Source organism: Elephantulus edwardii, unplaced genomic scaffold, assembly GCF_000299155.1.
Source record: "Elephantulus edwardii isolate Elephantulus edwardi_28Jun2011 unplaced genomic scaffold, EleEdw1.0 scaffold00006, whole genome shotgun sequence".
In the NCBI taxonomy this organism is placed as follows: Eukaryota; Metazoa; Chordata; class Mammalia; order Macroscelidea; family Macroscelididae; genus Elephantulus; species Elephantulus edwardii.
In genome coordinates, this window is record NW_006399756.1 from 622,184 (window position 1) to 636,691 (window position 14,508).

Here is a 14,508-nt window from a genome sequence, read left to right on the forward strand (position 1 = left end):
CCCACGCCACGCCGGCCCCACGCCACGCCGGCCCCACGCCACGCCGGCCCCACGCCACGCCGGCCCCCCTTGCAGCTTCTCTGCGGACCCACCTCAGCTTATCTCCCACCGCCCTGGGCCTCTGCTTCACCGGACATGATGTCCTGGTCACACCGCCCCCCTTGGTCCACAAGGGGATTAATTGGCTAATTGTCGGCATGACTCACGAGGCCGTCCGGGTGTGTCTCGGTGTGAAAGCTCCACTGGAACCTGTCCCCGGTGGACACTGTGGTATCTGAGCACCGAGCACGTGCTCAGTGTCCAGCATCACAGTCACAGGCCAGCGCTGCACTGGACACAGGGCCTGGCCCTACAGACGCGGGACCTAAACCTCTGAGACCCTCGCCCGGTGCCCCGAAGGCCACGGAGCAGCTGGGCAGGAAGCGTTCATGCCCTGGGAGGGCCCTTCCCGCGCGCTCCCCACTTAAGGCCTCCCTTGGCCCCAGGTCTCCCGGGCTGTCTCCACCCTCCCGGCCTCAGGACCTGGCCGGCCCGCAGGCCAGCGACCCCGCCTCCTTCCCACCCCCACCCCGCGCAGCCAGTCCGACTCTGGTCAAGCCTGTGGCCCTGCCGCCGACCCGTAGCCCGCGGCCGCGTCCCTCCCATCGCCAGGCAACCGCTGGTCCCAGTGACTTTTGAAAGTGACCAACTGTCGTCGGCGGTGCTCTGGGGACTCGAAACCTCGGGCGCCACCACCATGGACCTGGTCATCACGCAGCAGCTGGCCCACGCCGAGAGCCAGCAAGGTGGACGCGGGACCCGCCCCATACCCCGCCCCGGGACCCCTACTCCCGCTAATCCGTGCGCCCTGGAGGTCCTGCCGGGATCTGGACGTGGCACAAATTAAAAACTGTGGGATCCGCCTGGCGCGGTGGGGGCACACTCAGCATCCCCAGGTGTCTGCGCCCCGGCGCCTGCGGGGACCGGTCAAGCCTCTGGGCGGCCTGCGGTGGGGGGGGGGACGTCAGATTTAGGGCGGCAGGACCTCCCGCCGGCCCTGCCTCCTCCTGATGGGCCTGAGGGGGCCGCCCTCGGTGAGGGGGCTGCCGGCCGGCTCACCGCTCGCCTGCCCGCCCCTCGCCCCACTGTCCTCAGACACTGCCTCATTGAAGAAAGCCTACGAGCTGATTAAATCCGCCCACCTCGGGAAATCCGAGTTTGACCCCTGCGAAAGCTTCAGTCCCGACCTGCTCGTACTGTGCGCGGAGCAGGCGCTCAAGGCCAGTCTGCGCCACGGCCACGCCCGGTCGGGGTGGGAAGGGGGCGGTGCTGGGCCAGGGGCTGGTTGGTGAGCGAGATGGGAGGCCACCCCTAGCCCGGGCCCAGCTGGCGCGGTGACCCCAGGCTTCCCTTCCAGATGGGACTCCTGGACGTGAGTGAAGACTGCATCCAGATGTACTTCAAGGTCAAAGGCCCTGTCACCCAGTTTCTGGGCCGGGCACACCTGTGTCGCGCGCAGCTATGTGCCCCACGGTCCTCTGAGAACCTGGTGAGCCAGCACCCGCACCCCGACTTCCTTCTCCCCATCTTCTTGCTGAATATGTAGTCATTATGTTCTGATGCAGCCGTAGAATCAGATTGAATTGTGTGAGCTGACATGTAGTCATAACATTGCTGGTGACTGAAGGGTAAGCCTTCGCTGGTCTGTCAGACAGAAGTACAGGCTGCCCGGGGCTGGGGGGCTGCCCGGGGCTGGGGGCTGCCCGGGGCTGGGGTTGGTGCGCACGAGACAGAAAGCGATCAGAAAGGATACGTGGGAAAAGAAGACACGATGGAGTGGGAAGTGTGCGTTATGTTACTGTTGTTGTTTGGTGCCATCAGGTCAACCCTATGACCAAAGATCTGACCCTCGCCTGGTCCTGCACCGTCCCCATCCTCACAGCCCTGTGGTAGGCGCTTTGAGGGTCTTTCTCTCTTATGTTAGGGTTAGGGTTAGAGAATGATGTCTCTCTCCAAGGATTGGTTTCCCCTGAGGACATGCCCTAAGCAAGACACAAATGTTCACTGTCCTTCCTCTACAGAGCACTCTGGTTGTACTTCCTCCAAAACACATTTGTTTGTTCTTTTGGTGATCCATGATACATTCAATATTGTCTGCCAACCTCAGAACTCAAAGACATCAGTTCTTCTGTCTTTATTCATCATCCAGCTTTCAGATGCATAGGAAGCATTTGAAAATACCATGTCTTGGATCAGGTGCACCCTAGTCTTTAAGCTTAAATCCTTGCTTGCTAACACTTTGAAGAGATCCTTGACAGATTTGACCAGGGCAACATGTCTTTTGATGTCTTGACTGCTTCTACCATGCATGTTGACTGTAGATCCAAGCACAAGGTTGTGTATTGGTCCATTGGTGAGGATTTTTGTTTTCTTGAGGTGTTGCCTATATTGATTGGAAACAGGAGTGGCATCCACTTCCTAAACAAAATGCCTCTGGAAACCATGAACTTTGAGAAACAATGATAGTTATAGAAAAGCTTCAGGTCTTTTTTTCATAGTGTCACTATGAATCTTGCTTCACTTGTCAGCAATCAACAACAACCCATCTTGAAGGCATTACATTGTAGAGACAAATATTAAATGTGTTTGAACTGTTGAATTGGAAACCAGTTTATCAATTTGCTCTGTAACCTTCACTCAAATCACACTAAACAGTTAAAAAAAAAAAAAAGAGAAGAGCATGATCTACACTGTCAGGGTTATATTCCAAATCCCTTTCTTCTAGCCGCCTGTAAAGTGGGTAAAAGCTCTGAGGCGTCCCTGCTCAGGGTGTCCATTGGTGAACTGTCCCCAGGCTTGGGGTCTGGCTGCCTACAGTGCTGAGTGCTCGAGCCAGTGTAATGGGTTCTTGATTCTGTTTAGGTGGAGTTTGAGAACTGCGTGACTCAGTACATGAAGGCTATAAACTTCGCCAAAGGAGAGCCCAGGTCAGTCTGATCCAGTGTCCAATGCTGTAGGATTTGCACCAGCTCTGCCCTGGGTTGTGGTCCTTTCTCCTAGCTGCATCTCTCTGGTCTACCCTCTGTGCTTGGCCTCCTGTCTCTGTACCATGTGTACTCTGGTCACAACAGACACTGTTAGCATTGTACCCTCTTCTCCTTCCACAGGATTTTCATGGGGGTCTGCATCTGCTTTGGTTACTGGTCCCTGGTAACAAGTCCCCAGGACAGCTGGACACTGTCAGAGTGGCCAGGCCTGGGTTCCCTCGGTTGACATCCCTTCACTTCTCTGTTCTGCCCGTTGGTGTTACACGCCATCGAGTAGCCACAGTCAACACCCGTGGGAGCAGAAGTGAACAAATCAAAAGGCTTATTGAGTAAATCTCATGTCCAAGACCTCTCAGAAGTGTTAACGAGCAAGAGTGTCTGAGGACTCAGGTGCACCTGACGCAAGCGTGGGGTTTCCAGTTGCTTCATATGTATGTGAAAGTTGGAGAAGAAATAGGGATGATCAAATAAGGATAATTTCCTTTGGATTCTGCTCTTGGTGAAGAGTGTTGAACAGACTATGGAATTCCAAAATAACTCTCCAGAGAACAAATATCCCTCTGAGGGAACACACCACGGTCCTGCTCTTCAGAGGGAGGAGTGGTGACGCTCCATCTCACACAAGAAGGGACAGTCCTTGGAAAAAGACTTCATCTGGGAAAGGTCAGTGGAAGAAAGGAAGACTCTCCCCAGCAGCTGCACCTTGAACATGGTGGAGGTCGTGAGGATGGCTCGGGACAGGACAGGACTCCCATCTGCTGTCGACAGGCTCACTACGAGCGTGGTTGACTGACAGCATCTAACCACAACATCAAGTCGTTTCAACTAACAGTGACCTGAGTCAGCAGAACACACCCGGCCTGTCCTGTGTCCTCCTGGCCAGTCACTCATCAATCCATCTCTTTGAGGGTCTTCCTCTTTTTCTCAAACTCTCCACATCACCAAGCCTGATGTCCTTCTCCAGGGACGGACCCCTTCTGAGAACATGTCCCAAGTCCTGAAGAGTAAGTCTCACCACCCCCACTCCCAAGGCCGGCCTTCTGTCTCTGCAGTGGCAGTGAGCGGCCAGCTCGGGCAGTTTCCACTCCTCACCAAACCGAGCACTGTGATTGAAGCTCTTAAGCTCACACACAAAACAGGCATCAATACAACACATTTAACTAGTACACTGGTACACTGTGTTTAAAGAAGACCAAAACAGAGCCTGGTTTTGTTCATCCGCTCTGCTGTCAGCTGTGTGGGTCAATTTTGTCTGCCTCTGGCTGCTTCTGGCACCAAACTGGCACCACTGCCTCCCGGGGTAGAATATGGGAAGCTGACTCTGCTTGAGGGTCTAGGAGCAAAAAGACCTGAGGAAACAGATTGAACCCTGGGTCTCCAGCGTGGGGAGAGGTCATTGGTAATCTGGCTTCAGGCCCCTGGGGTCTACAGAGGGCTTGGAGTGCTTCTGGGGAACTGGAGGAGTTCCCAGCTGAAGGAGGACGAGGCTGGAAGAGGTTCTCAGGGATCAGAGGCATAGACTGGCCTGGGTGGGGCAGTGGGACAGAAGCAAGGACCAGCCAAGAGGGCAGGGCTGGACCCAGAAGCTTGGTGGGAGAAGTAGCTCTCCCTCGGACAAGTCAGCTGGCCCAGGAGATGTAGCAGTCATGAGCAGGACGCTTGACACCCCCAGGCATGGGGACACGAGCACACCGACAGTGTCCAGGCTGGTACCACACCACATACTGTATGGCCCTGGGGAGCACTGGGGGAGAACCTCGCCTGATGAGTCACAGCACAGCTCGTGGGAAGCCCTGCCCTCCTGATAGCCATGTGCTGACCTGCACCTTGGGTCCTGAGTATTTGATGGTCAGGAAGAGGATGCTTCCTAGCTGGGACACTTCAGTGGCTCCCACACTGCTGGGAGGTAGTCCCCTCATGTGTCTTCTCTAGCACCCCCTTTGCACTCTGGGGACAGGGGATGACTGTGCCCCCTCATGCCCTCTCCCTCCTCCATCACCTACCCTCCTCTCCTCCCCTTCCAGACTGACATCTGGTCTTTGCTCCGATCACAACACATATGTTAGCCACCTGGAATGCCCCTGCTTCCCTGTCATTGTCCACATGCTTCTGGGGAGCCAAATTCCTTGGTTCATTCTGGAAGTACTGGGCTTGGTCAGTTACCATGGTTCAGCTCATGGAGTGACTGCAGAATGAGGTACTCTAGAGGCCAAGCCACCATGACTTGACAGGGCAGAGTCAGAGCCACTGGCTGGTGATGACCTCTTGGAGGAGAGCTGGAGTCACAGCTGGACTGGTGGCAACAGAGGGCAGAGACTCCTGGAAGAAACTCCTAGGCAGGGCCCTGGCCTTGACCTCGAGTCCTCCTCTCTCCTTTAGGTACTACTTTCTGGTTTATAATGCGTCCATCCTCTACTGGCAAATGGTGAGGCCGTTTCTTAAGCCTGGACACCGCCACCACCTCATCTCTAGCCTCTCGCAGATTGTCAGCGTGCTGAATCAGACCAAGGAGGAGGACAAGGACTGGCATGCCGAGCTGATGCTGTGAGCCTCGCCCCTCTGTCCACAAGGGTGCCCACCTCGCCACAGTCAAGCCTTTTTAAATTTTAAACTTGTCATTTCTGTGAGGTTTATGGCAGAGATTGATAATGCCTCCGCTGTCTTGCCCAATGACATTAATTGCAGCCCTGCATTGTAACAACACTTCCCACCCACCCCCATGTCAGTGCTGGGAAGAGGAGGGTGTTCCACGTGTCCCCCAGTCACTGAAAGCAAATCAGGACAAGTTCATGAGTCTATATGTGTCTAGATGCTTCGATCTCCCAGATGTTGAAAATGTTATCTTAGTTGAGGTGTAATTATTTCCTAAAAATTCCCACCCTTAGAGATTCAACCCCTGATTCAGACAAAAGTCAGACATTGTGTGGCTATCTCCTTCACCCAGAGTTCTCCAGGGCACAGTGAGTTAATTCCTCCCTAACCCCATTTCACCTTTTCCTCATTTCTCTCATTGCAAAGTTTGGTCTGTTTTAGAGTTTCCATGTAAGTAGAGGCTTATAGTCTAGTCTCTTTTGTGTCTGACTTTCTTAGTCTGAAAAAAGGTATGGAAACAGGACACATCCCTGACACATTCATTTCCTGATTTTGAACTGTGCAGTGTTACCTTGCTCCCTTCTGAGCTCTGATCTGAGCGTAGGTTTTGTATGAGCACAATCAAGTGTTCTGGGATTCCCATTCACCTCAAGGTTGGCCACAATTTGTTGATCCACACAGTCAAATGCCTTTGTATTATCAATGAAACACAGAGATTCCTGTGGTATTCTGTGCTTTCCAAGCCAAAGGTAGGTGACTTTAATCTGCGGCCCTCAGGCCTGGTTTTAATTGTTTTTGGTCAAACATTATAGCACTGGTCTGTCCATTTGCTGTACAGAGGTAACACGTGGTTGCTGTGATGCTAAACACTGTGACACTGATGTGTCAAATGTGATAATGGTAACCCATGGTGGACAGTGTTTGGTGGAGTTACCCGATTAAAACAAACTTGGAAACAGGAGTAGCATCCACTTCCGAAATAGCTAGCCTCCGGAAACTCTATGAACTTGGAGAAATGATGAAAGTTATACAAGTGTTCAAGTCTTTCATTCTTAGGGTAGTTGCTATGACTCATCTATAATTCAATGGCACTTAACGACAACAACAACAATTCTCTGCTTTCAGCCAAGATCTATGTAGCATTGGTTATTATGTCTCTAGTGCCATGGCCTCCCCTAAACCCTGCTTGTATTTCTGGAAGTTCTATGTTAAAATACTGTTCCAGTCATTTTTTGATAATCTTCAACAGGATTTTGCTTACATGTGATATTAGTGCAATGATTTTGGAAGCTGAACTTTATAAGGAGGAGTGCGGCATCAGGATTAGAGGAAGACTCATCAACAACCTGCGTTATGCAGATGACACAACCTTGCTTGCTAAAACTGAAGGACACCTGAAACTTTTGCTGCAGAAGGTCAAGACTACAGTCTTCAATATGGATTGAAACTCAACATCAAAAAGACAAATATTTTCACTTCTGAGCCAATTGGCAGCACCATGATAAATGGAGCAGAGATTGTTAACAATATCAGCTTGCTAGAATTCACAATCAGTTCTCAGCATGAGCTGTCAGGAAATGAAAAGATAAATTCCGTTAGGAAAACCTGTTGTCAGTGACGAGAGTGCTGAAGAGCAATGATGTCAGTGTAGAGATTAAGGTGCACCTGATCCAAGCCATGATCTTCTCAGATGCTTGCTATGCATCAAAGAGCTTGACAGTGACTAAGGATGACAGGTGAAGAATTGATACCCTTGAGTTGTGCTGGAGAAGAGTATTGAACATATCAAGAATGGTCAAGGAAATAAACAGGTCTGTCTTGGAAAGGGTGAAACCAGATTTCTCCTTGGAGGCAAGGATTTTGAAGCTCCATCTCACATACTTTATGCATGTGGCCAGGAGGGATCAGTCCGTGGAGAGGGACATCATGCTTGAAAGGGCAGAGGGACAGCACAGGAGAGTAGTTGGAGTAATGGAAGTAGATGTGTAGGAGACAGACTGACACAAGACAGAGCAGGCTTCAGAGCTGTCGTACATAGGGTCGCTACGAGTTGCAGGTGACTCACCAGTACATAACAACAACAACAACTACAACAACAACAACTCTTAGTCTACATAATCCATTTGAGATTCAACCATATTATTGTCTGTATTTCCTTTATATTCATTGCAAGGTAGTGTTGTGTCCCTGTGTGATATATCACAGCTTGTGGATTCATTCACCTGTGGAAAGACAGTTGGGCTATTTGCATTTTGAAATAATTATGAATAAGATTGCTAAAAATATATAGGGTTGGGTTTTTTAGAATATCTAGGTTTTGATTTTTAAATGAGCATATGTCATTATTTTTCTTGAGTAGATATCCAGAAGTAGAATTGCTGGATCATAGGGTGGATATATTTATGGATTTATGAAACAGACCAGTGATCTTCAGAGAGTTGTATAATTTTACACTTCCACCAGCAAGGTATGAGGATTTTAGGAGTTCACAACTTTGTCAACATTTCATAGGCTCATCTTTTTTTATCTTGGTTATTTTAATAGTCATTAAGTGGTATCTTTTTGTGGATGAAGGTTTTATGAAGTGTCTCCACAAGTCTTTGACCTGGATTTTACTGAGTTCTTTGCTCTTGTGATAATTGGCAATATTATTTGTATATTGTTGGTAAAGTCCTCTGACAGATAAATGTATCAGGAACATTTTCTCCCACTCTAAGGTTTATAATTTTTATTATTTAAAAAAAATTAAATTTTGATAGCCTAAATTCTTTATTTTGTAGTTAGTGGGCTTTGTGTTTTATGTGAGAAACTGAAGCAGTTGAGAATGCCATGGCTGAGGCCGGGCACACTTTGGTCTCTAGGGGACAATCCTTGCTCTTTCGCACTCTGACAGCTCTTGACAGCAGGTTCGCCAAGGCAGTAAGTACATCTTCTGCTTTCTTGACTGCCACTTTCCATGTGTGTTGATTGTGGATTCAAGTAAAATGAAATCCGTGATATCTTAAATCTTTCCCCCATTTTTCATGTCAATTTATTTCCATTCTTCTTCTGACATTATTTTGGGCTTTTCTTCCTCCTCCGTCTTACTAATAACCTCTTGCATTATTCACGGATGGTATTCTTTATATCCTCCCACAGCTCATCTGGTCTTCACTCATTAGTGCTCAAGGCCTCAGGGCCGTTTGAGAGTTAGTTTTTAAATTTGGGGGTGGGTAGACTCAAGGTCAAATTTTGATTCCTGTGCATCAATAAGAAGCTGAATGGAGCAGGGAGGGGTGGGCAGGGAGAAAACTGCAACAATGAATGAATGGAAATACAAAGCCTGTAAATTTTCATTAAAATTAATAATAATAATTTTTTTTAAAAAAAGCTGAATGGAAAATGTCAAAGGGCAGCTCAGGAAAACAAAGCAAAGTATTATAATGAAATGTGCAAGGAGCTGGAGTAAAAATCAAAAGGGCCAAACTCGCTTGACATTTCTTTTTTTTTTAAATTTTATTCATTTTAATGAACATTTACAGAGATTTTGGGTTTTCATTCATTCATTGTTGCACTGTTTTCTCCACCCTCATCCCCAGTTCGTTCTTCTTCCCCCTCCATGTCTGTTTTTTTTGTTTGTTTGTTTTTTCCCAATGTCTGTTTTAATTGTCCAATTGCTACAGTGCTTGTCAAAGCCAGTTCTGATTAATCTCCTTTGTCAGTGTGTCCCTTGCCATTCCCTATCACTCCTCCCTGAGAGAGACTTCATCCTGATTCATAAGGAAAAGGGGATGGCGTATTCTCTTAGCTACTTCCTGCTGAAAAGGGACGCTGTGGGTTTCAGGGTGAAGGTCTTCTCTCACTACTCTAAAGGGCCCCCTTGGCAGTAGGAAACACATAGACTATTATGGAGATTGATTTTGGAATTTAGATGCACTGTTATCAATTGTGCTTAGCCGTACATGTTCATATCCTTGAAGATGTATCATGGAAGTGTTGCAGCCTAGAAGATACAAATTTAACTAACAAGTTAAAAGTCCATGAGTCAAAAAGTGGCACAAATCAAGTTACAGAGGTAAGGTGGTTCCATTGCCATCCTTACTCTAACTTAATTCTTTTTTTTAATTTAAGTTTGTTATTAATTTCAGTTAAAATTTACAGAGGCTTTGGATTTCCATTCATTCATTGTTGTAGATTTGTCCCCTCCCAAGGCTCCCCCCCACCAGACATTACCCTCTTGGAAAAGTAAAAGAAAAGATTCTTTCATTATTTTACAAACCCTCCCCCGGGTCCACTCCACCATGTAGCCATCGCTCTAGACTCCTGTCATGACCGAAATACCTAACCACATATCTCTTTTAAACAGTTTTCTCCCTTCTCTGTTTCAGAGCAGCATACATTATTGAACCCATCTTACTCAGTCTCTCCCCAACCCCAAGGACAGTCCCATTCTACAACAGTGGCACCATGCAATATTTGTCCCTTTGTGACTAGGACATTTCACTCAGCATAATGTTCTCCAGAGTCAACCATTTTGAGTAATATTGCATGAGTTCCTTGTTTTTTAATGCAGCATAGTATTCCATTGTGCGAATATACCACAGCTTCTCTAGCCATTCGTTTGTTGATGGGCACTTAGGTTGTTTCCAACTCCTTGCTATTGTGAACAAAGCTGCAATAAACATGGGTGTGCATATATCTGCTTGGATGTCAGTTAAGGTCTCTTTGGGATATATTCCCAGTAGTGGTATTGCGGGGTCAAATGGTATCTCTATTTGCAACTTTTTGAGAAAGCGCCATACTGCTTTCCACAGGGGTTGCACCATAAGCTGAAGGAACTAAAGAAAAAAAAATTCAAGCCAGGAGGTGCAATACTTAAAGATGCTGTGGGCAGAATATTGAATAAGTCAGGAAGCATTAAAAGAAGATGGAAGGAATATACAGTCACTGTACCAAAAAGAAATGGCTGATACAGAAGAATTTAAAGAAACAGCATATGGTCAAAAATCAGTGGTGATGAAAGATGAAGTATAGGCTGCTCTGAAGGACTTGGGGGGGGGGAATAAGGCCCCAGGAATTGATGGAATAACAATTGACATATTTCAACAAACAGACGCTGCCCTGGACGTGTTCACCAGATTTTGCCTAGAAAATCCACCTGGCCAACTGACTGGAAGGAGATCCACATTTATTCCCATTCCAAAAAAACGTGACCCGGCGTAGTGTGGAAATTATCGAACAATATCACTGATATCACACACAAACAAAGTCCTGCTGAAGATTAATTAAAAACTACTGGAGCAGTCCATCAACAGAGAACTACCAGGAATACAAGCTGGGTTTAGAAAGGTCATGGCACTTGTGACATTACTGCTAATGTCAGATGGATCTTGGCTGAAAGTAGACAGTACCACAGGAATGTCTGTCTGTGTTTTACTGATGATACAAAAGCATTTGACTGTGTGGATCACAACAAATTGTGGCTAATCTTGAGGAAAATGGGAATCCCAGAACATTTGATTATACTCATGCAAAACCTATACTCAGATCAGGAAGCAGTCATCATAACAGAGCAGAAAAATACTGTGTGGATCAAAATCAGGAAAGGGGTGCTTCAGGGATGTGTCCTGTCTCCATACCTTTTCAGTCTGTAGACAGGACAGATAATTCAGGAGGCTGGGCTTTGTGAGGAGGAATGTGGCATCAGGATTGGAGGAAGACTCATCAACAACCTGCATTATGCAGATGATTTAACCTTTCTTACTGAAACTGAAGAAGACCTGAAGCACTTGCTGCAGAAAGTTAAGACTAGTTTTAAATATGGTTTGAAGCCCAACATCAAGAAGACAAATATTCTCACCACTGGGCCAGTTGGCAGCACCACGATAGATGGAGAAGAGATTGAAGTTGTTAGCAATTACAGCTTGCTCAGCTCCACAATCAACACTCTTAAAACCAACAGTCAGGAAATCAAAAGACTAATTGCACTATGAAAATCTGCTGTCAGAGACTTCTCCAGAATACTGAAAAGCAGCAATATCAGTCTACAGACTAAGGTGTGTCTGATCCAGGCCATTGTCTTTGCAATGACTTGCTTTGCATTAGAGAGCTGGACAGTGACCAAAGATGACAGAAGAAGAATTGATTCCTTTAAGTTGTGATGCTGGAGAGGAGTCTTGAACATACCAGAGACTGCCAAGAAAACAAACACATCTGTCTTGGAGAGGGTGAAAGGTGAAACCAAGTCTCTCCTTGGAAGCTAGACATTTTGAAGCTCCAACTCACATCCTTTGGGTACACAGTCAGGAGAGATCAGAATGGTGGAGGGACAGCGCAGGAGAGGAAGACCCTGGATGAGATGGACTGATATGGTAACTGGGGCAATAGGGTAGGTGTGTCAGATGCAGTGAGACTGGCTCAGGACAGGGCAGGCTTCAGAGCTATTGCACATAGGGTTGCTATGGGTCACAGGCAATTTGACAGCATATAAAAAACCAAGAAGTTTATATACACTTTTAAGCAAAGTTTAATGCCTGTTAATTTTACATTCTGCAGGGAACTCCTTGAGTGCTATCTGGATGCTGGAAAAAATGAGGAAGCCTCAAAGTTTTGTTCTACTGCAGCACCGTTCATAAAAGCTAATGTGCCACAGAAATACCGCCAAATATTCTCAACTATGGTAACATGACATATCTTTAAAATGTGCATATAACAATTGATGTTCTTATGTGTAATTTCCCAGAAAACCATGTACAGAAGCAGCAAGTAAGTTCCACAGTTGAGAGATCTAAGTCCACACATGGAGCTAGTGGTGTGGACTGTAGGAAGCTGGGTGCTGACCTCAAGACCTCACCTCTCGCAGGTCTAGTCTATCAGAGGGGGAAGCAGTGGACAGTCCTCTCCTCTGGGACATACCGTCTCTGAAAACTCACTGGAGAGTCAGTTATTAGTTGGTTTTGACCACAACAATGAGAGAAGTACATACGTATGTATATAAAGCATGCCTACATGTGCAAATACAGACCCTATCTCAGAGAAATTCACATTAGTACTATGTGAGGGCACACATAACCATGGCCCTTTGAAAAGAAAATGACATCTTCCTTCATTGTTATGCTTTGACTACTATCACTGCAACTGCATTGAAGAATGAGAAAAAGATGAATGAAAAATTTATAGAAACACAAGTAACTACTATAAGAATGTGTTTTAAAAATATTTATACTCTAATAATTTTTGTGGTTTTTAGAATCAACATATGTTATATCTGAAAATATGTAACACATAGTGATAATTGTTAATTAAAAATACTACTTTGTTTTTTATTATTTTAACCAAAGTTTACAGAAAAGTTGGCTTTTTATTCATTCATTGTTGCACATTTTCCTCCCTACCCCCAAGTTCACTTAAAAAAGTATTCATTCATTGTTACATAATATCCTTCCTCCCACTCCTCCCCAGTTCCTTTGCTGTGCACCTCTTACTTTGGACAGTTGCCATACAAATAATGCTTAATCATATATTCCTTTTAAACAGTTCTTTCCTTCATCTATTCCAATGCAATGTTTATTATTTTCCCCCTCTTTTTATCAGTTTACCCCCAAACCCCATGTCAGTTCTGTTTCATAACAGTGATGTTATGCAATATTTGTCATTCTGTGACTGAGATATTTCACTCAGCATTAGGGTCACCCATGTTGTGTAATGTTTTATTTGTTCCTTGTTTTTCATTGCTATGTAGTATTAACATTGTGTGAATATACAGTAGTTTTTCTAGCCATTCGTTTGTTGATGGATAATTGAGGTTGTGGAGAGATTGGAACCCTTATTCACTGCTGGGGGGAGTGTAAAATGGTACACCACCATGGAACGCAGTATGGCACTTTCTCAGAAAGTTGGAAATAGAAATACCATTTAACCCAGCAATTCCACTATTGGAAATATATCCTAAAGAAACCAGAGCTGCCACCCAAACAGTTATATGTTTAGCCATGTTTATTGCTGCATTATTTGCAATAGCAAAAACCCACTTTAAATGATTAAAAATAGTTAAACAATAGCTAGATAAAAATATGCATCCATACATAATTGTTTGTTTTTCCAAATTAACATTCTGTTCTATATTATTACAGGTATGTAATGAATTAATGGGAGAGGCTTTTTTAAAAGAAGAAATGAAATCATCAGCAAGCCTGACTATCTCTTTCTACATAAATACGCTGAAAGCGTGAGTTTTTGGGGGAGGGAGAGTACACACTCAGGTTACAGAGTTTTTGTCCTATCTGTAGGGTGTAGATCTTGATAGACAGCCATGCTGAGTGAGGTTAGTGTTGCAAGGAGAGGGTGACAGAAGATGGGAGCCAAGGATCACCAAGGGGGGGGAGGTTGTCCGACAAGCCCCAGGTGAAAGGAGGTGGAAATCAGGAGTTATCAGAGTGTAGAGGGTCTGACGAGTCACAGGTGAGAGGATGTGAAAGCCAGGGGTCACCAGTCTCTAGAGGGTCTGACAAGCTCCAGAGCTCCAATCCTGCCTTGCTCTCCTTTCTGTCATCAAAAGGGAAGAATGGGAAAGTGTAGATCATGGTGGTGAAGTCAATGTAGGAGTTAAAACACAAAACTTGAGTCCCTTAAGTTGAGAGCATTGTGTGAGTGTGAGAAGAGCCTGGTGTGAATATGAGGAGAGCACACTGTAAGTATGAAGAGAGCACAAGTGAGTGTGAGAAGAACGTGGTGTGAGAAGAACATGGTGCGGGTGTGAGAAGGACACAGGTCTGTCTGAGGAGAGCAGGGTACGAGTGAGTGTGAGGAGAACACGGTGTGGGTGTGAGGACAGAGTGTGGGTGTGAGAACACGGTGTGAGTGTGAGGACAGGGTGTGGGTGTGAGAATATGGTGTGTGAGAACATGGTGTG

At 46.2% G+C, this 14,508-nt stretch overlaps 1 protein-coding gene across 1 annotated transcript in view; it reads left to right on the forward strand.

Moving 5' to 3' along the window:
* The first annotated feature begins 736 nt into the window (after positions 1-736).
* The window catches only part of TTC40 (tetratricopeptide repeat domain 40), an 86,159-nt gene continuing 72,387 nt past the window's right edge, over positions 737-14,508 (forward strand). Inside the window, exons 1-7 of the mRNA XM_006880119.1 lie at positions 737-785; positions 1,135-1,259; positions 1,397-1,528; positions 2,902-2,966; positions 5,406-5,570; positions 12,153-12,276; positions 13,730-13,824. Coding sequence (XP_006880181.1) covers positions 737-785; positions 1,135-1,259; positions 1,397-1,528; positions 2,902-2,966; positions 5,406-5,570; positions 12,153-12,276; positions 13,730-13,824 — 755 coding nt within the window. The remainder of the gene's footprint in view (positions 786-1,134; positions 1,260-1,396; positions 1,529-2,901; positions 2,967-5,405; positions 5,571-12,152; positions 12,277-13,729; positions 13,825-14,508) is intronic.